Source organism: Anas platyrhynchos, chromosome 21, assembly GCF_047663525.1.
Source record: "Anas platyrhynchos isolate ZD024472 breed Pekin duck chromosome 21, IASCAAS_PekinDuck_T2T, whole genome shotgun sequence".
Lineage (NCBI taxonomy): Eukaryota > Metazoa > Chordata > Aves > Anseriformes > Anatidae > Anas > Anas platyrhynchos.
In genome coordinates this window covers 8,447,139-8,467,833 of record NC_092607.1, presented here as the reverse complement: position 1 = coordinate 8,467,833, position 20,695 = coordinate 8,447,139, and the positions used below count along the sequence as shown (strand labels likewise).

The 20,695-nt window shown below is 56.2% G+C and overlaps 2 protein-coding genes across 10 annotated transcripts in view; one reads left to right on the top strand and one right to left on the bottom strand.

The window, feature by feature from the left end:
* The window catches only part of ZHX3 (zinc fingers and homeoboxes 3), a 46,517-nt gene extending 35,715 nt beyond the window's left edge, over positions 1-10,802 (top strand). For 5 of the 6 annotated variants that reach the window (XM_027442817.3, XM_027442818.3, XM_027442820.3 and 2 more), the window contains 2 exons: positions 823-3,758; positions 5,215-10,802. In XM_027442817.3, coding sequence (XP_027298618.2) covers positions 986-3,758; positions 5,215-5,225 — 2,784 coding nt within the window. In that variant the 5' untranslated portion in view covers positions 823-985 and the 3' untranslated portion in view covers positions 5,226-10,802. The remainder of the gene's footprint in view (positions 1-822; positions 3,759-5,214) is intronic. The other variant, XR_005260442.2, reaches the window with a different exon arrangement.
* Positions 10,803-11,035: 233 nt separating this feature from the next.
* Positions 11,036-20,695, bottom strand: part of PLCG1 (phospholipase C gamma 1) — a 37,680-nt gene continuing 28,020 nt past the window's right edge. Inside the window, exons 17-32 of one of the 4 annotated variants that reach the window (XM_072026577.1) lie at positions 20,392-20,592; positions 19,985-20,104; positions 19,252-19,432; positions 18,832-18,909; positions 18,062-18,165; positions 17,748-17,844; positions 17,599-17,668; positions 17,083-17,240; positions 16,509-16,605; positions 15,751-15,975; positions 15,087-15,235; positions 13,354-13,468; positions 13,036-13,197; positions 12,829-12,917; positions 12,142-12,329; positions 11,036-11,641 (exon numbers count right to left, since the gene is read on the bottom strand). In XM_072026577.1, the coding sequence (XP_071882678.1) occupies positions 11,599-11,641; positions 12,142-12,329; positions 12,829-12,917; positions 13,036-13,197; positions 13,354-13,468; positions 15,087-15,235; positions 15,751-15,975; positions 16,509-16,605; positions 17,083-17,240; positions 17,599-17,668; positions 17,748-17,844; positions 18,062-18,165; positions 18,832-18,909; positions 19,252-19,432; positions 19,985-20,104; positions 20,392-20,592 (2,077 nt within the window). In that variant the 3' untranslated portion in view covers positions 11,036-11,598. The remainder of the gene's footprint in view (positions 11,642-12,141; positions 12,330-12,828; positions 12,918-13,035; positions 13,198-13,353; positions 13,469-15,086; positions 15,236-15,750; positions 15,976-16,508; positions 16,606-17,082; positions 17,241-17,598; positions 17,669-17,747; positions 17,845-18,061; positions 18,166-18,831; positions 18,910-19,251; positions 19,433-19,984; positions 20,105-20,391; positions 20,593-20,695) is intronic. The other 3 variants (XM_027442813.3, XM_072026578.1, XM_072026579.1) reach the window with 3 other exon arrangements.

The window sequence follows — 20,695 nt, the reverse complement described above, 5'->3', positions numbered from 1 at the left end:
AAGCAGCTTTCCGACAGGATGGTTGGAAAGTGCCGATTTTGAAGAAATTGCAGCGTTCTGTGGGAGCATGTTGATTTTCATCCGTTTTTTCTGATGGGAAGCAGGCAGGGGCTGGGAGCCCGGCGGGCACCCAGGCGTGCAGGGAGCCGGGGCCGCGCTCTCCCCACAGCAGCACCGGTGCCGGGGCTGGCAGGGCATGGCGAGGGGACGTCCCAGCCCGCGTCCTCCTCAAAGGAGAGTTTGGTAGAGGCTGGAAAACAGGCATCGCACGGCTGCGCTGCGTAGCTGGGAAAATCGCTCTTGGTTTTGCTGCTCGCTGTGTGGGAGCGCGTGAAGCCGAGCAGCGGGTGGGAGCTGTGCACGCACGGCACCGCGAATACCTGGCATTCTTTTGCAAGTAAGAGATTTGGGGGGAAAAATAGCCCTGAGATCTGCCTTGCGACGTCCAGCGCTGGTGTGGGTGGAACTGGCTGCTTCCTGGGCTTGGGGGTAAAAGGATTGAGCTGGAGGAGGGGAAGGGAGCTGGGGCTGCGAGCTGGAAGGGGAGAGCGGGCTCCAGGGAGCAGCTGGGGGGAAGGAGGCGTGTGGTCAGCTTCTCCCCGCTTCCACGTCACAGCTGGCTTCTGGCTTTGTGTGTTTGCTTTCTAAACAGGTAACTCACAGACTGTGTGTATGAAAATGTGGTAAATCCAAGGTCAAGTTGAATTTTTCCAGCAAAAGAGACTGAGAATGATTTATTGAGTGAAACAGTTACATAGCAGGATAGCTGTGCTTTGTCTCATGCCAAGGGAACTAACCCCTCCTCCCTCTCCTTGTCCTCAGGTTCAGTGGTAAATATGAACATTTGTCAACATTTGACAACAACTCCTTGGGACATCATGAATTTGCTGGAATCTAGACCGCAGAGCACTTGCAATAGCGCTTTTTAAATTCTAATTTAATTTAAATTAAAGAAAAAATAATCTCATCCGGATTAATCGTAGTGATGGCTAGCAAGAGGAAATCCACGACTCCCTGCATGATACCAGTAAAAACTCTGGTGCTTCAGGAGACTGAGCTGGAGGCTGCAGAAGACGATCGTGAAGGAACACAACAAGATGCTCCCGCAGAAGGGCTGGCAGCCAGCGATGCTGGTGCCAGCAACAGCAACAGTGGAGCCTTGTCTAACGGGCACCGCGGCATCGCCGAGGGCGATACTTTTGTCTGCAAGTCTTGTGACTTCGGCTCTCAAGACGTTCAGCATTTCTTTGCGCACCTGGACTCGGAGCACTTGGACTTCAGCAAAGACCCCGCGTTTGTGTGCGTTGCCTGCAGCTTCCTGGCGAAGAGCCACGAAGGGCTCTCACAGCACAACGCAGAGGCGCACGCTGGCGAGGCAAGCTTCGTCTGGAGGCTGGCAAAGCAGGACAATCGGACGGCTGTGGAGCAGAGTCTCTGCGATGCCGCCAGCAGCCACGACCTTCCGGGAGAGGTCCCCGAGGAAGTGGCGGATGGTCAGTCTGAAATTATCATCACCAAAACCCCCATCATGAAGATAATGAAAGGCAAACCCGAGGCCAAAAAAATCCACACGCTGAAGGAGAATGTGTCCAGTCAGCTGGGCGGAGAGGCGGAGGCAAAAGATGGAGAGCCTTCCTTCGCCAACGGGCCTGTGCCGGTCAGCCAGCCCACCGCCAGTTCCACAAAATCATCTCACGTGGTGAACGGCTCCATCCTCGGGAACGTGCCCGTTCTGCCAGCGGGTGTTGCCCAGCTCGTTTCACTGCAGCAGCAGCCACCCTTGCACCAGCAGCTACCCACATCCAAGTCCCTTCCCAAGGTGATGATCCCCCTGAGCAGCATTCCCACGTACAACGCAGCCATGGACTCCAACAGCTTCCTGAAAAACTCTTTCCACAAGTTCCCCTACCCCACGAAAGCTGAGCTCTGCTACCTGACCGTGGTGACCAAGTACCCAGAGGAGCAGCTGAAGATCTGGTTCACGGCCCAGCGGTTGAAGCAGGGCATCAGCTGGTCGCCGGAGGAGATCGAAGACGCCAGGAAGAAGATGTTTAACACAGTCATTCAGTCCGTGCCACAGCCCACCATCACCGTGCTGAACACGCCGCTGGTTGCGAACCCCGGCAGCGTCCCGCATCTCATCCAGGCCACTTTGCCGGGCCACGTGGTGGGGCAGCCGGAGGGCACAGGGGGACTGCTGGTCACACAGCCCATAATGGCCAACGGCTTGAAAGGCACCAGCTCCTCCTTCACCCTGGCGGTGACGACGGTTCCCAAGCCCCAGCCGGCGGCGCAGCACAGCACGGTGAGCTCCGGCAACGCCTCGGCCGTGAAGGTGGTGAACGCGGCCCCGTCGGTGCTCACTGCCTGCCCCGCCATATCCTCGCAAACCTTCCTGGACCCCAACGTCTACAAGAACAAGAAGTCCCACGAGCAGCTGTCGGCCTTGAAAGGCAGCTTCTGCAGGAACCAGTTCCCCGGCCAGGCTGAAGTCGAGCGGCTGACCAAGATAACCGGGCTGTCCACGAAGGAGATTCGCAAATGGTTTAGCGACAGGAGGTACCATTACAGGAACGTGCGAGGCGGCAGAGCCATCTTTCCTGGAGACAGTGCTCTCGATTCTCTGCCCGAAATACCCTTCGACGTGCCGCCCAAGGGAGCGGAGCTGACATCCACAGCCGCGGCAACGCCTGTCACCCATCACCCGACGCGGCGGCAGGCCTGGCACCAGACGCCCGACTTCACGCCCACCAAGTACAAGGAGCGCGCGCCCGAGCAGCTCAAGGCCCTGGAGAGCAGTTTTGCACAGAATCCTCTTCCTCCGGACGAGGAAGTGAATCGCCTGAGGAGCGAGACAAAGATGACGCGGAGGGAGATCGACAGCTGGTTCTCGGAGAGGAGGAAGAAGAAGGCGGAAGAGAACAAAAAAGCGGAGGAGGCCGTTCAGCAGGAGGAAGAGGAGGCTGAAAACGGCTGCGGGGAAGGAGAAGACTCCTCAGATGACCTGAGGGCCTTGAGCGAAAACGGCTCGCTCGATGCCTCTACCAACAACCCAAACTCGGCAGAGCGGAAGGTGAGCCCCATCAAAATCAACCTGAAGAACCTCCGGGTGACCGAGTCCAATGGCAAGAACGAAGTGCCGGGTGTTGCCGCGAGCGAGAAGGGGGACGGCGGCTCCAGCCGGCCGCCCACCCCTCCGAAAACCAAACTGAACTTCAAAAAAACCGCCCAGCAGCGGCACCTGCTTAAGCAAATGTTCGTGCAGACGCAGCGGCCGACGAACCAGGAGTACGATGCCATTGTGTCCCAGACGGGCTTGCCGCGGGCTGAGGTCATTCGCTGGTTTGGAGACAGTCGGTACGGCTACAAGAACGGGCAGCTGAAGTGGTATGAGAACTACCGGCGTGGCATCTTCCCCCCAGGCCTGGTGGAGGTGAGCCCGGCCGGCAGGGAGGTGCTGGAGGACTACTACAAGCAGCACAAGGCGCTGCAGGAGGACGACGTGCCCAGCCTCTGCGAGCGCGCCCAGCTCAGCGCCCAGCAGGTGAAGGTGTGGTTTGCACTGAAGGCGGAGGAGGAGACCAGGGGCGCCTCCGAGGATGCCCTCTCCAGCACCAGCGAGCAAACGGGAAGCCAGAAGGGGCCGTACGACGCCTGCTCGGAGGTGTCGGAGAACAGCGAGCCCTGGGAGCCGGGCGGCCCCGAGGGTGGTGCCGAGCCCCCCGGTGCCCCCGTGCAGCCACCCGCCACGCAGCTCGGTAAGGGGCCCCGGGCAGCTCATGCGAGGTCTCCACGGGCAGGGTTGGGTGAGCACGAGGCACTGAGTGCTCCAGGTGGGGGTTTGGTGTCTGGGCTTGCTATTTGGGGTTTAAATCGAGGAAGCAGTGAGGAACGTCCCCCCGGTAAGGGGGGGATCAGGGGAGGGGGAGAATAAGGTCTGGCAGGGTGCCACAAGCTCCATTCTGAAGCCAAATCCTGGCTTTAGGAGCAAAACCAGGGGGAGTGCCCCGTCCCTTCACCTGCCCTGGGGGAAGATGGCCCTTGGGTTTATTTGTAAAAATATTTATTTGTAAATATTTGGGAAGGAAGGGGTCCGGCTGCTGTTTCCCAGTTCTGCCCCTGGCTTCTCCCATGTCTCCCCCTGGCCCCAGGCAGCAGGGTTAGCCCGTGGGTGCTCTCGCTTCCTTGCCTGTGCAGACAAAAGCCTCCTCCCTTCCCTCTCCTGCTGCCCACTGCGAGCTGCTGCCGGCTCTCCAGACGTGAGCATTGTCATTTTAGCAAGGCTTGGGCAGCGCAGATAGAGACTGCAAGGAAGGAGGGGACAGGGAGAGATGGAGTGGCATTTACAGCTGCTGGCCCTACCCCTCCTCCAGGGCTCGTTTTTGAGAGGCGTGTGTGGAGGAAAGGAGAGGTGGTTTCCAAGCCCTCTGTGGGCTCTTTGGAAATGCAGCTGGGGGCTGTTTCCTCCCTGGCAGAGCTCCCACCAGATGGGGATGGCCGAGGGCTGCACTCCCCCTGTCCTGCTGCACAGCCCCTCGCCAGCCAGCATCACCTCCTCCCACCAGCATCACCTCCTCCCACCCGCTGCTGCAGCCCCGCTGCATGGCTTTGGGTCCTCCCACACACACCCTTGCCAGGCCTTTAAAAAAAAAAAAAAATTGTAAAAAAATCATTGGTTCCCTTCCCCCTGTAATTCAGAGGAAATGAAGTGTGGGTTTGAGTGGGACTTGCCTTTATTGCAGCTGAGAAATCTGGATGTGCATCGCCGGGAAGCAGCTGTGGCCAGAGGAGTGGGCTGGGAAGGCAGTGCAGCAGGAGGTTTGGGGAAGGGTTGGGGGTGGCTGTGTCCTTGCTAGCACCCTCCAGATGTGGCTTTTTGCCACCAGAGTGAGGTTCTGTGACCCCACGAGGCTTGGAGGTGCTTGGCAAGGGCGTGCAGCTCTGCAGGCTGCGTTCCTCCTCCGTCCTGCTGCTGGCCAAGACTGTGGCCCTGCTCCCACAAGGATTTCAGCTTTCCTGCCCCCATCCCAACACCGAGCTGCCTGGGGCTGGCTTTGCTCTGCAGCTGCCTCCATCAGGCCTCTGCTTTTGCTATCACGAGGTGCACCTGCACCCCCTGCTCCCTGCCCGGCACCGCTGCCTGCATTGCAGGCACCTGCGGCGTGCTGGAGCATCTCTGACACCTGTGTTGTTGTGTGTTTTTTTTTTTTCCAGAAACAGACTGAACTCAAAGCACCTGCCCCAGAGGATCCGCTCTTACCCTTGAGAAGAAGTTTTTTGGTCTTTAAGACCATGGGCTGGCCTGATACAAACCTCAGGAGCAGGACACGGTGATAAAGCACTGCCAGAAATGAGACCTTTGAGTGCAGCGCACGAGAGAGAGTGCGTGCAAAAACTGGGCACCCAGTGCAGAGCTCTCTGGGCCAGCCCAGGAGACAGCTGAGAGCTGGCAGAGGTGGGGGCCGTGAGTTGAGCTCGCACCCAGGAAATAGGATGCTCTTGTTTGCTTTCCAGTGGACAGACTTTCAGATTTCATACTCATATACCGATGCCTACAGCTGCCTATACAAGCATAACGAAATCTCAGACATTGTGTAAACAAGGTCATTGCTTAGATATGGACTATCATGGCACAATACATATTTTTTTTTTTTTCATCTGCCCATTAAGGTGTTTGTTCTCTAAAGGCTGGCGTGGCTGCCTCGATCCTCCCTGCCTGTTTTGGTCCTTAAGCCCTGGCAAGGAAGGGTTGTGCAGGGGGTGTGTGCACAGGTGTGTATGTGTGAGCGTGTGCGTTAGGAAAGGAGAAGGACCTGAGAAGAAAGCTGCCGGTCTTGCATTAAGTCAGGTAGGACTTCAGTGAGGCGTTCATCCACACGGATGAGGTTAGATTTGGCATTGCATTACTCTCCAATAAGTAGCAGGTCCAAGACCCCGAAAACTGAGGAGAGGCAGTTCGGTGTCGTTTGCCCCTTGTTGGCCAAAATATTTTTCCTTTCGCTCTTGGAGACCGACTGCTGCAGGCTTTTAAATCTCCAAGTCTCCCTTTAATCACTGAGAACTAGCACATAATAATTTTTCCATCCTGACCTGGAATCCTTTTCATTGTTCAGAGAGAACAAGCTGTTCTTCAGAGAACAAATAGGGAGAATATGCAGAGTTGCTGCGAGTGGTTCAAGTTATTGTTTTCTCCAAGGGATCTGCGAGGCAGCAGCTCTTCTGCAGTCAGGAAGTTTCCCTCTTTCAGCCCGACACAACTGATCCTCCAGCAGCAGCAATGATAACTTCAAGTATTTGCTCCGATATTTTTTTATTTTTATTTTTTGGTCCATCCACAGTAGTTTTGGCCTTGTGTGAAATAGCAAAACAATTTCCCAGCTGGCTTTCCTGGTTCCCAGAACCTGTAGCTTTTTCATGTGCCCGTGTTGTCTCGGGTGGTTGCTGCATGATGCAACTTAAGGCTTTTTTTAATATTCCTTCCTAATAGAAAACAAGGTCTAGGAGAGCACTCTTGAGCTACGAGTCTAGCCAAATGCTGTGTCAGACCATCCTGTCATAAACTAATCAAGTCCCAGCTCAAAATTGGTTCCATGTCTTGCCTTCGCTTTTGCTCTTGGAAGGCGATTCCAGAACTTCACTGCCTTTGAATGGTTAGAAACTAGAAACTTTCTTTAAATTTCTAGTTTGGATTAATTCGTGGCCAGTTCGTTCCTGGTTTGTTTTGGAGCCAACATTGTCCTTTAACTTAAATAGTTTTTGGTGTTTATCCGCTGATGTATTTATGGAGAGTAGTCATAGCTCCTTATTTTTGCCAAGCTAACTCAGCCAAGCTTTTTCTGTAGAAGGTTTTTATTTAGTGAGAGCTTTTTAATGTGGGAGACTTTATTGTTGGTGGTAAATGATATTTATTAGAAGGGTGGGTAGCAAGCCCCAAAGGATCAGATCCAGAGATTTACAAAAAATCTGTTTTAAAAACAAAAAGCTCTTTCAGAACCTCTTCCAAAGATGGTGTCTGATTTCTACCTTTAATTGCTTTTGCTTTTCTTTCTTCGTCCCCTCTTTACGAGGCTGCCTTACTGACATGTTGGGAGAGGCTCCATCTGACGAGCGCTGCGGGGAGCGTTTCTCTCACCCACGGTACGTGCCTGCCCCAGGTGCCTGTGCTCAGACGCCTGCACTGTAACCGCCCTTAGCAGCCAGACGAATCCTCCCCAAAATGCCACGAGCTGACAGCAGGCTCCCTAAATTTCTCTCTTTAGCAGCACTGCTGCCGGCTATGCCTCGGTTCGAGGCAGGGCCAGCAGCAGCACCACCTCCGCCTCGCCTGGGCTCGTTGCCCTGAGGCTCCAGCCCTTTTGGGTGAAATCCTTCCTGCCCTCAGGCTCCAGGGGCGATGGGGGAAGCAGTGTGGTGCTAAAGCCGAGGGTGCTGGGCCTGGGAGCCTTGTGGCCTGAGAGTGTGAGTGTGTGTTCACTGCTGCCTTCAGAGAACAAATACAGGTAGGTAATTTACTCTCTATTGCCTATGTACATGCAGGTTTATTTAAGTACACATATATACAGTTCAGATATGCCATAGATTCTTTATCGCATTAAGAGGTACATTAAAAATGTACACTTCTACTAACTACTTGCTATATAAATATGTTGGAAATGTAGTTTGCCCATTCAAGGTGATTTTCTGTGGGATTTTTGGTGTACACTTTAAAGGCCTGTGGCTGAGTGGAAGAGTGGTCCCCACTCCATCTACAGAAATGCTGAAGGACGATGGTGTGAACTGGTCCCTTTGAACCTTTTTTCCATGCACTAGCTGAATGTTTTGCACTTGGATTGTATTGGCCAGTTTTCCAGAGGAAAAAAAAATGAAAAGAGAAGTCTTGTGAGCTGGAGGGAGAATTTCCCGGTGTACACAGAAAAAACAGCCTTGAGGGTTGGAAGCTGCTGAGGTTTTTGAGCTTTGTCTGCATGCATTCATACAAGCACAGCAGGAGTTTTCTTTCTTTTGGGTCAGAGGAATTTAAAAAAGTGGTTCCATGCAGGCTCCCCTCGTACGCAAAGGCCGAGCAGACGGGCTGGCAAGGTTCGTTGCGTGGGGAGGGTGAGGTTTAGGGACAAAAATCAAAATCAAAAAGTAATCGTTTGCTTTCTAACTCACACATTCCTCGTTATCTGCATTTTCAGTTGACTTGAAATCTCTATGAAAGGATAAGCTGAAGCGTTGAGGGTTTTAGCTCTGTGGTCTTCTGTTTCCCTATCACACCTTTTTTGAAGCTGAAGAGAAGCAGGTGTCATCTCCAAACAGACTCAGGTTTTGGTGCAGGACATTACAAATAATATGTTTGCATCTGAAACTGAAAGAAATAATTGAGAGGTGGCTCCACAGTCCCAGCAGCAGCTCTTCTGGTGGTAAGAGGAAGCATCACCACGATTGTACACTTCGTGTCAATTTTTATCATCATCTAATCAAAGATGACTATCTTGACTTGAAGGGAGGAGTGTAAGATAGAGGTCATGTAGCCAGCATCGGTAAGGAAGGGAATTAAGTTCTTCACCTCCATCAGCTGTGTGCGAGCTCAGGCTTGATAAGCACAGTAGTAAGCATCATTTTTAATCCACGTGAATCTTGTTACTTCTGTCTCTGAGGCTGCTTAGATTAAGGTCACAATCCAATTGCTTAATAACCTGAAACCCTGATTTGTGCTGTGCCTGGCTCACTCACAGAAAGGGCTGCTGGTTCTCCCGATGCAAGGAACAGAGTTGCTTTATTCATCCGTATCAGCAGGCCAAGCTGTTTGATTTCTAGCCATAGCTCTGTGTTCTATTTGGGTAGCTAATTTTTCTGTTCCTTAAGTAGCATCCTGGAAATCATTATTTTTATTTTATTTTTTTAAGCAGAACACTAAACAAACCATGATTTACAGGCTTCTATTTCCTGAGAGCCGTTATTCCTGTTTGCCTGAGAGCAGAGCACTGCTGCACATCAGGCTCGCAGCCCTGGCAAGAGGAGAGGACACAAGTGCTTGCTTCAGTGCACGGCATGCTGCGGTCAGCGTCAGCACACAGAGCTCCAGCTGCAGGTATTTAACATGTCTGCTGTCCCCTCCCTGCCGGGGGCTTCTCTTGGGCACCAGCAAAACCAGGAGCTGCTGGCAGCTGTGATTTGAAGCCCCAGTCAGTCGCAGAGCTTGATGCAGAGCCTTCACCTGGCAGAGCAGCGCTCGTGCAGAAGCTGGAGCTGTGATGTCTGTTCGGATGATTTTTGCTAGGCTGGTTTTCCATTTAGGGTTTTGGCTATTTTTATTTTTTTTTAATGCAAAGCAACAATTTCTGGTCACAGGGAGAAGTTTTTGCACTCCTCCCTCCCCTTCCGTCCCTCTTGTAGGAACAGTTCAGAGGAGCCCTGGTGAGATGATGGTTGGAACCTGGGGTCACTGGGAATCAGAAGAGAAAGATGATTTTCAGCACTTAGGCACAAATTGGCAAGTTAAGGTGATACTACACCTGTCAAATGGGCAGAATTTAAAAGGTTTTTAAACATCTCTCTTCTGTTTCCCAGATTAATTTTGGCTCTACCCTTTTCAACTCCCATCGGTGGCCTGATGTGATCGGCTCACTGCAGTAACCCCCATTTTAATTTCTCAGTTGATCACAACCAAGGGGGAAAGATCAGGCAATACTCAAAAGTGTGGGGGGGAAGGACTTGCAAGCTGTACCTTTTCTTGCAAGTTTAGTTTCTGCTGTATCTTTTACTGGCAGTGCTCCCTGCCAGGAATGCTGGATTGGCATCACAAAACTTTAAAGCAGAGCAAGCGAGCGCTGTTACCTAAGAAGGAGTGACTTTTATTTATATTTTTTCTTGTTGCCTGTTCCAGTAGAGTGCTCTGTTGGCTGCCCTTGGCCATATTTTGATGGCACTACTAAAGCCAGTTTTTCCCTTTACCGATGGAGGGTGGTTTTAGGAGGACTCTTGCTCACTGGTGCTAGTGAAGGTCAGGCTAGGAATCCATGGCATAGAAAACTTCTTGCTAAAAATTGCACTTTCTGTCTGCCCCATCTGGCTGGTGGTGTTATGGGTACGTGGCTGTGACTCCCCTTGCACATACTAACATTGCACTAAAAGAGAGACTTTGGGAACAGCGTGTTGATCACTTTGTTTCTCAGCAGACCACAAAGTCAGCCTAATGGGGTCTCTTTTTTTTTTTTTTTTAATTATTATTATTTAGAAATCATGCTGGTGCTGAATGACCTGGAATTTTTTTTTTTTTTTTTTTTTTTTTTTTTGCTTGGATTTATCCAAAAGAAAAATGTAATTGTAGCTGCAACGGGACCTTTCATAAGGGTGGCCGTGTAGCTGGGGCGCAGAGCAGCGGCTCTGCTGCGTGAAACCGTCTTTGTACCGGGGCGGTGCGGGGGGTTCCCGGGGGGGTTCTTATCGTGTTTTTTAAGACCACAATTTTTGATGGTCACCTTGGCAACCGTGTGAGACAGGAAATAGTTTTTACTTTTGGTAAAGGTTTTAAAGAAGAGGAAAAAAAAAAAAAAGTGAAGCTGCCTGTGATTGTGGGCTGTGGCTATTACTAGGGCTAGGGTAGCTTGTACCTGCTATGGACTTTACCTGCTCTTATTCTGAGGGCACAAACTCCCTGTAGCAACAATGCCACTTCTGAGAAGTGAACGGCAAGTTTCCCTTCCTTTTGTATATGTGGATGTGAGGGTGGGCGAGGGGAAGCGCTTGCTTGTACAGTTTGTTGAAATGAAACCAGACATTTTTGGTTGTTCCTAAATAAAGAGCGTAAAATACGAGCAAGAGTTGACTGGTGATTGCAGGCCCGCTTGGGCTGTAAAGGTGACACAAAACAGAGCAATCCTTCCCCCAAAACCTCCCTGGGCAACATCCCATGTGCCTGCTCTCACCCCTTTGGGTGAACAGTGTTGAATCTGGGGCTATTTTTTTCCCCATGGCCTTAACCTCAAGGTGAGGGCAGGGGCCTGTCCCACCGCTGGGGCAAACCACCAGGAAACGGAGACAGCAGGCGTGTAATACTGACACGTTTATTGTCGTTTAAAGCTAGAGCGGCCTTGTAAACGTTGAGTTTCACTACTGGCCCTGGAGGCAGTGGCTATACGGGCCGGGCACTGCAGGCCGCAGCCCGCAGCACCCGGCCTCCAGCCGCCTGCGCCGCGCAGGCTCCCCACGCACACTGCCAGCGCCGAGACGGCGGAGGGTGGTGTGCTTTTTTTTTTTTTTTTTCCCCTTGTTTTCGTCTCGTTCCTTGCAATTATAGACAGTATTGTCTCTCACCTCGGCGGCTGGCAGGCTGTGCACATCCATACACTTCATTAAGGGCTTCGTGGTGAAGGTTGGTGGGTGTTTGGGGTGGTTCGTTGGTTGTTGGTTTTTTTTTTTTTTTTCCCGATTTTTTTTTTTTTTTTTTTTAGTTCTCCACTCGAACACACTTCAGCGGAGAAACTGGAAAAGCTGCCTGAAAGTAGGCCATAGCAGTGCCGTTTCCATAGAAACCAGTTCACAGCGTGCCGTGAGACTCACAGGCACGGGAGGTGCTCCCGGGCGGCCGAGCGGCGCTGCAGCCGCGTGTCCCTACAGCCGGTTGTCCCCGTTGACCCTGGTCCGTCGCAGTACCCTGCAGGGGGCACAGACAGGGGGCACGGTGCTGGGAGGATGAAAGGTGCCAGCTTCCCCAGGTACCATGGCCTGGTACCCTTGGGGATGCTCTGGCCCAGGGGGCTGGTGCTGCATCCCCCCCCCACGTCTCGTTCCTTGCCTGTTTCAGCCCTGTTCCCCCCTCCCCAGCTCCCGCCAGCTGGGATTTTTTTTCCAGCCGGGCTCTCGAGCCACTGCTGTTGCCACCTCCCTGCCTGAATTGCAAGGAGGGGGGCCTGGCACATTGGCCATGGTGCGGAGAAGCTGTTCGGAAGCCCCTCTGAGGATGGAAGAGCTCCCAGCTCCTACAACACCCCCCCACCTTGCATCCCACCCCCTCACCGTCCCAAAAGCAGTGACTCCACCCCCACCTCACCCCACCTTTCCACCTGAATTCAGGGTTTCCGCGAGGCTGAAGCTCAGGCCTGGGCTCCCACCAAGGAGCCCCAAAACGCTCAGGGTCTTTTCCAGCCGTCCTACCTTCGCTCCCGGCTCTCGAAGTGGTCAGCCAGCTGCTCCTGCGAGACTCGGAAGTCCTCGAATGGCTGCTGGTACCGCACCTCGAAGGAGCCCTCCCTGCCTCTGCTGGCCAGCAGCTGGCTGGCAGCATCCCCGGCTCGCTCCCGCAGGGCTGAGGCACTGAAGAGGTTGATTTCGCCGTTCTCCTGCTTGGATGGGAGCAGACAGAGCCGTGAAGGGCTGGGGATGGCGCGGTGCCCTAGAGCAGGCTGTGCGGAGAGCTGACCCCCATGGGGTGTGCAGGGTGTGTCTGTGCTGGCCTTAATAGTGGTGGAGGAGTGGTGCAGGTTGGAAAAAAACCTTCAAGGTCACCACATCCACCCCTCACCCTGACCTACCAAAACCATGTCCCTTAGTGCCACGTCCACACCTCTCTTAAATGCCTCCAGGGATGGGGACACTGCCACCTTCCCAGTGTATAATTTTAAGTGAAGAAACGACAGGATCATCTGTCTCCAAGAGCTCTGCCACCCTATCACCCCCATGGTGCCGAGCTGCAACGTCCCCAGAGAGTGAATGGGAACTGGGACAGCCACAGCTGCCTCCTCCGGCACCGGTGGTGGGATTTAGAGAAGACAAATGAAGCCTGGGCCAGAATCTGCCCCAAACAACCCTGCTGAGGGACCCTTGTGTGTGTGTCCCAGTTACCTTGCTGGGGAAGATATCGATCTTGACAAGCAGGGAAGCCAGCTCCAGGTTCTCGCTGTAATTGTTCTTCAGAGGGACAGCTCGGAAACCTACAGCAGAGACAGCCCCAGCGTTATTTGCAGCAAAGCCAACACCTCCCTTCTCGGGATGTGGGCAGCAAACTGGTGAGGACCAACACAGCACACACAGCTTCCCCGACCACCTTACCTGTTTTCAAGCCTTTGACCAGGAATGTCGCCTGGGCCAGGAAGTTCTCATCGCTGAACATGTCCTCCTCGTACACCACGAAGCGGAGGAAGGCGAACTCGGGGTTGCTGACCTGGAAGTGGAACTGCTTCGGGCTCCACAGGGGGTTCAGGCCATTGTCCGCTGGACAAAAAACACCACAGTCAAAAAACAGCCCCAGCAGGGGTGTCTGACCATCACCCTCCAGCTGCTGCAAAACCTCCTAACGATGCAGCCAGGAGAGAGGCCAAGTTCTGGGGGAACCCAACCCATCCGTGTCACCTCTCCTGCCACACTCACCCACTATCTCAGTTTTCTGCTTCGCGTTGTCGTACTCTGCGCCGGACACCTCCACCTCCACAAAAGGACAAACGATTCCCCTCCCGTTTTTGGGAAGGTGCCGGGCCCCCAGGACCTGGGGAAGAGAACAGGAGGGACTTTGTTACCGATGGGAACAAAGGAAAAAAAAAAAAAAAAAAACAACTTCTTTGCATACCGAGACATTTTCTTTCTGGCTAAACCACCCTGGCTGCACCAGGTGGTTAGAGGTGAGATGTTTCATCTCCGGGTGGAGAGAAACAGCTCCTAGACCTGGAGGCTGTGACGTGTTCCCAATCCCCAGTTTGATGTGTAAACCATCAGCCAGGCTGCCCCTGCTGCTGCCCGCAGCCTGCCCAGCTCCTCCAGCCTGTGCCGCCTCCTCCGAGCTGGGGCTCGTGGCCGTGGCTGGGGCTTGGTGTCGGACACCTGCAGCTTTGTCAGAGCTTCTCGGCCTCGCTGCCTTGGCTTGAGGAAGACGTGGAGTTGCTGGCCTCGAGCACAGGCTGTGCTCAGCAGAAAGGCCGACCTGCTGCCTTGCAGGAGCAGGAGATCCCCGCTGCCCCGTGCCAGGGCCATATGTCACGCCGGCACGCTGCTGTCGCAGGGGAAGGACGTGCTGCCAGCGCTGGATCATGTGCTTGGAGCCGTGCTGGGCTTCGGGCAGCTTCTCTGCCTGTGGAAGCCGGCCTCGGAGGGGACACGGGGCAGTTTTGCCAGAGGACAAAAGGCTGAGCCCATCTCTTAAAGGAGACAGCAGCAGGCTGCAGCACTGGGACTCCTGACACCCAGAGGGTGCAGCTCCATCCCGAGGTGCAGGAAGAGCTTGGGGAGCAGCACGTTGGAAAACAGGAGGTGTGCAGAAACAGGGCCAGGAACTTTTAGGGAGTTAGGGGCCGATGGGACACAGTGGGGTGTCCTCCCCTGCAGGGCAGTGGCTCTCTTAGGTGGGATCTCTCCAGAACAGCAACGCCCTCAGAAGAGCAGGAGTTTGCTCGTGCTGTCAGAAACCCGTGAGCACTACAGGCAGGATCCCCAGTGCCTCGTCCCAGAGGCTGCTTGAGACAAAGGGACTTGCAAAGGAGGCTGCCGACCCAGATATCTGAACAGTCTGCTCAGCTCTGAGGCCACGGGGGCTGTCTGTGCAGGGTAGCAGGACTGCTGTTGGTCCCGACATGGGAACTGTCTGGTTTGGCTCTGCCACCACCTCCGCACCCCTCCAGGAGCTTTGCTGCGTGCCCCTGCAGTGCGGCTCCGTGAGCCGAAACCAGAGCAGTTCAGCCCCAGCCCTGCAAGCAGCCCAAGCCCTGCTGCCCCCAACCGTCTCCACCAGTAATGGGGCCGAAAACCCCACCCCAACCATGAGCAGCTTCCCGAGAGGAGCTGAGAGCAAGGGGACACGGCCTCATCGAGCCTGGTGCTGTCCCTCTCTGCCCCTTGGCAGCCTGGGGACAGGGCTTGGCTCTTGTGCCACCTCCCTGCAAGCCGGGGCTGGTGGCAGGGCCAGGGCACCCACGGCGCGTGGTTGCCACCTGCTGGCTCTGAGACCCTGGCCGTGGAGGCTGCCGGGGTGGATGGAGCATCCCGCAGGGCTCCCAGGAGACGTCCCAGGTGCCCCTATCCCGAGCAGCACCCCTCGAGCATCCCCCCAGGCTCCCGGCAGCCCTCTCCCACCCTTAGCGCGTGGCCGGGGCTGGGTGCGGGCAGGCACTGACCTCGATGGAGATGGAGAGCGGCTCGACGCCCCGCAGCGTGCTCTTGTCGAAGGGGTCGAAGATGTCGTCCCGCATGTTGGTGGGCTGCAGGACGTACCCGCACTGCCCGCTGGACATGAACAAGGCCTGGTTCATCTGCATGGGCTTGTCTGGGGAGCACAGGGAGGAGGTGAGTAGGGGTCCTAGGCCCCTTCCCCTTTTCCTGGGGTCTTTGTGCCCTGCAGGATGCCCTTTGAAAGGGAACCCAGCTCATCCTCCCCGAAACCCCAAAAGCCCTGAGCATGCTTGGACCACGCAGTGACCTTCTCATATGTAGTCTGCCCAGCTACCCCGTCCTCTTTTCCCCTTCCCTCTCCTTTCTGCTTTCTTGTGCTGCCTCCAGCACTTGCCAAACCAACCTGCAAGATGCCTCAACTCACAAAAGCAATGAAAACCCAGGAGGAAAAAAAAAAAATAAAAAAAAAATAAAAATAAAAATAAAAATAAAAATGAGTTTTCTAGTGCGTTCATCAGCTGACCTGGCTCCCAGTAAGGGTGGCACCCAGAGTGGGACCTGCAGAGCCCGTCCCGTTGCCAGGATGAGGTAAGGGCACTGGGTGCTCTTACTGGGTGCTCGTGGGGGCCCTGACGAGCCCACCCACCCTCCCCTGCCTGCTGCCCTCACCAGGGGTCTGGAAGTTGAGGGCGACCAGCTGGCTGCCGCAGATCCACATGGGCAGGGGGTCGTAGTTGGAGGAGTCGAGGCGCTGGCCCTTGGGGTAGATACGGGAGAGCTGCAGGCGGTTGTACTGCAGGAACTTCTTGCCCTTGATCTTGTTGACGTACTTCTCCGCCTTGGTCTCGGGGAAGGAGGACATATCTCGGTAACAGGCCCTCTCTGTGCCGATCTCTGGGGGGAGGCAGAGCACAGAGTGAGCCAGGAACGTGACTGAGGCCAGGCGAGGAGCTCGCGATGGGAAAATCGCCACCACAGAGAGCTCTGGCTCCCAGGCACAAGCACATCTCTGTTCCAGACACTCCAACCACCACATGCCCCTTCCTAACACTCCTCTCCTCCTCCCCTGGCTCAGACACGGTCCGGCCACGCAGCTCCTCCTCTGCTCTCAGCGCGTTTGCTGGGTGCCAAGGGCAGGGGGCTGAAGGCACGGGGACGGCTCTGCCACCACAGCCGCAGCGCGACGCTGCCCAGGGGCTGCTCAGGACAGGGCCACATCTCAGCAGCAGAGGGATGGGGAAGGGAACCTCCACCCTCTGCTGGAGGATGTGTTCAGAGCTCTGATTTAAACTCATTCCAGCTTGCTTTGGACACCAGTCCTCAACTGCAAGCTAGCCAAAGGCCAGGGCAGCACCCTGGGGGCACACAGCGGGGTCTGCGACACCACGGGGTCTGCCTGCGGTGGCACGAGACCAGCAGATGCTCACTCTCTTCATCGAAGGGCACGGGTCGGCAATAGACAACCAGCTCCGAAAGCTCCAGGGCAATCTTCTTCCTCCTTTCCATCATCTTCCCTTCAGAGAGCTGCCAAGAGAGGGACAGAGAGGTGTCAGAGCCAGTTGGGAGCGGCACCGCTGGACATCCCAGCTCACCAGCAGCCGTGCTGGCTTGGTGGGGCCGCTCCTGCCTGCGGTGTGGGCACAGCCAGCGGGTCTGCGTGGGGTGAGGGGACACCGTAGAAGCACCACGGGAAGGGAAGGGCCCTTGGCAGGTCCATTTGGAGAGGGACTGGCACCAGCAGCTTGATGCCCTCCATGAATGGAGGTGCCCCACCTCTTGGTGCCCACCCCACAACCCCTGAGGGAACCTTCCCAGGAGCAGAGATGTCCCCGGCTCTGTTTTCTTTGCAACTGCTCTGCCAGGAGTTGCTGGCAGCCACCTCACCGCCCTCCCCAGCACCCCAAACCTGCTCCCTCGGCCTCTCTTTGTGCCAGTGGGAATTCCCCAACTTTGCTACCACACGACGCGACGCCTCCCCTGCTGAGGGCTCTCCAGGCTCACCCGTGCGTCGGCCGTCTGGGCCGCCTCGCGGATCTTCTTCACCCAGTCCAGCAAATCCTCGTGCGTGTCGGCTGCCACGTCAAGGGACAGGCGCGACACCGAGGCCATGCTAATGGAGAAGACGAACAGGCGGTTGTTCTTCCCCTCGGGGCGGATGGCTGTGCGGGGAAAGGGGCAGAAGAATGGTCACAAGCAGAAGCTGGGCTGAGTCCTTGGGAGGGAGGGAGGAAGGGGAGGCTCAGGGGAGTGGAGAGGGACGATGGAGCAGGTTCAGGGTGTGCTGGAGCAGCTCAGCGTGGCCCCAAGGGCTGCTCGCAGCCACCAAATGCTCCTAGGCTGCAGCTGGGCTCCAGGGAGATGCCCAAACCCAGCAGCCGAGCACACCACAAGCACGCACCGCAGCCGTGCGCTCAGTTGCAACGGGCACGGGGGCTCCTGGAGGCAGACACCAGAGGCCCTCCAGCCCACAAACCCCACAACCAGCATGGCATCTCCTCCGTCCCTCAGGGCACTCACCGATCTGGCAGGACGGCACGTCCAGCACGCCTCCCAGCAGGTCTCCCAGGGGGCTGTTCTCATCCAGCTGCTGGTGGGAGCGAAGCGCAGGCACGGTCAGGCCGGGCGCCGCGCACGCGCGCTCCTCCCCACTGCCCTCCCCAGCTCACCTCCCGCTCCGGCTCCAGGCTGCTGGGACTGCTGATCTCCTCCACGTAGTTGGAGGGGAACCACAGCTGCTTCTTGCCGCCGTAATCTCCCCTCCACCTGGAAGAGAGGGGAAGCATCAGCACCCACCGTGGGGACCCCAGGTCACCCTGGGTTGGTGACTCGAGGGTCCTTCGCCATCTGCTTGCAGGCTGTGGGAGAACACTGTGGGTTTGGGGGCAATCCCCACCCCAAAGGGGACACACCGTTGCATGGATGGTGACACCATGGTTTGACCCTGTCCCTCAGGGAAAAAGGAGGGTCGGGACCAACTCACCAGCCTCCTTCCTGCTTCTCCACGTTTTGGATGATGGCGTTTTTGGTGAAGGTCAGCTCGTCCTCCCGCTGCGCCTTGTAGTCAAACAGGGCTTTGACTGCGCACTGCAAAGAGCAGGGGTCCGGTGAGGCTGGGCAGCTGGCACCGTCACAGGGACACGGAGGCCACCAAATCCCACCATGATGAGGGTGTGGAGAGGGCTGAATGAGGCATGACTGCCACCAGACCCCACTGATGCAGACCAAATCAAGACCCCCGTTCACACCAAACCACAGAGGTCAGGAGCCTGGTGTGGCCCCGCACAGGCACCTTCCTCTCTGCAGGAGCCACTGGTGGCTTTGGTAGGGGGAGTTCTGAGCAGAGAGCACAGCAGGGAACCTGCAGACCCAGCCTAGAGCATGCCCACCTGCATGGTCTAGAAATAAATGTGCAAAATAACAAAGCTCTTGGAAAACAGAGACACTTGGGAAGTGCTCAGGCCCCGGAGATGCTAAACCCTACAAGAGGCTGGGGAGCTGGTAAGCTCTGCAGGAAAGCCAGTCCTCATCTTCCCTTAGCTCTTGGTAAGAACAACGCTTGGTTGGGAATGACACTCGGCAGCTTTAAAAGGGAAACAGAGAGGTGGGTCTTACTGTCTTATCTAGCCCAATGAAAGGTCCTCCTTGTCCTTGCCTTCCCCAGCAGAGACCAGGAGATGGGGCAGGAGGGATGCAGAGGATGGAGAGGGGCTACAGGGAGCGGCCCTGGCCCTGACAAGCAGTGGGAATTACCTTGAAGGTTGGCATGGGGTTGGCCTCCACGTAGAAGCCGGGGTGGCGTCCCTCGTAGAGGGCTCCGTAGTCCGGCTCCTGTGAAAGCAAAGGGCCGGTGATGAGAGCTGTGGCTCAGCAGAACGGGTCCCCTACCTCGGGGGAGATGCGGAAGATGCTCAGGGGAGGGTGCGACACCACAGAAGTGAGGCTGCGCCCAGCAAAGGGATGTGCAGCATCACTCCTGGCTGTCACGGGTCAGAGGGGCAGCAAGAAGCCTCACTCGAGCCAGTATGTTCCCAACAGGTGACAACAAAACAGGAGGGGCAAACAGCCCCACGTGAAGCAGAGACAGCTCACATGATGCTGCTTCGAGGCATGAGCTCACAACAGACCTCTCCATCACCCTTAGGCTTTGCCCTTCCACAGAGCCGCACTCACCGCTGTCCCTATCTTCTCCAGGGTCTCCTCGTTGATGGGGTACCTCAGCTTCATCTTGCGGTACAGCGGGTGCTTTTCGTAGTAGCTGATCAAGTCGACCAGGCTCTCGAACTCGGAGTTGCCCAGCAGTACGGTCTGGCCCTCCTGCTGCACGCGGCAGTGCTTGATCTTCCCTTCCGCCCTGGCACGTGGAGAGAGAGGAGCCGCTGGGCACGCAGCACAACGCGAGGCTCTCTCCCAATGTAAAAACAACCCAAAAAGGTGTCCCCAGGCTGGCTGCTGTGTCACCTTGGGGATGTATCTGCATGGCCGCAGTGTGCCACAGACCCTGGCACCAGAGCCAGCCATGCCCCATGCCATGCAGGGCAATGGGGACACGCAGCCAGGTGACACTTTCCCTGCAAAAAACAGGGATACAGGGCAGGGAGAGAGGCAGAAAATGGCATGGCCCTGGCAGGGTTCATAAGGACCAGCGTGGCAAAGGAGAAGCGTGGCCCTAAAGGCTTACACAGGCCATCCAGGCCAGACAAGAGCTCCGGAGGGGCTCACATGAGGCCAGAAACGCTCCATCAGCAGCGTGCCAGCTGCGCTGTAACACGGCCTCCCACCCCTCTGGAGCAGGGTTAAACAGCCCGCGGGCACGGCCAGGGAGAAGGAAAGCACAGGGACAACCCCCCCATGGCTCCTGCCCCCTCCCCGCACCCCGTCCCACCTCGCTCCTCCCAGGACGCACCGAAAGGAGATGGCGTAGGAGCTGGGCTCGCTCCTCTTGCGCACCAGGAAGGCTCCGTCCCGCGGCACCCTCATCAGCATGTGCTCGGCTTGGGCGCGGGTGAGGTTGGCGTGGTACCACCTTTGGGGAGGAGAGGCGGCGCTGGGTGTTGGTCCCCATGCACCCGGCAAGGCTCACAGCACGCAGCGCCGCTTCCCCCCTGCCCCCTGAAAGGCTGCCTGGGTCCCCGGGGAGTCCTCTCTTTGCATAGGGACAGCCAGCTTTGGGAACGACGGAGCTGCTGTGACACTGGGGAGTGGGGAGGGGACCACAGAGCCCCAACAGGGACTGCAGGGAGACCCGGGAGGGCTTCCCATGGGGTCCCAGCTGCCACGGACACAACTCGCCCTACTCGCACACGCGCTCACTCTTTGCTCTCGTGGGCATTGGTCTGAGGCACCGGCTCCGTCAGCCTCATCTCGAACTCGTTGCACCTCAGCGGCACCTCCTGGTAGTGGGTGATGAGGTCGTAGAGGCTGTCGAACACCAGGTTGTCGGTCAGGAAGAACTTGGGGCTGCCGGCGTCCTGCCGCGAGTGGATCCGGCAGTGCTGCACCTTCCCGTTGCGCCTGCAGAGGGATGGGATAAAGAGGAGGGATGGGGTAAAACCGGGGTTGTCCACGGAGAGACGACGCCAACCACCCCATCTCCAGCCCGGTGCAGCCGAGGAGG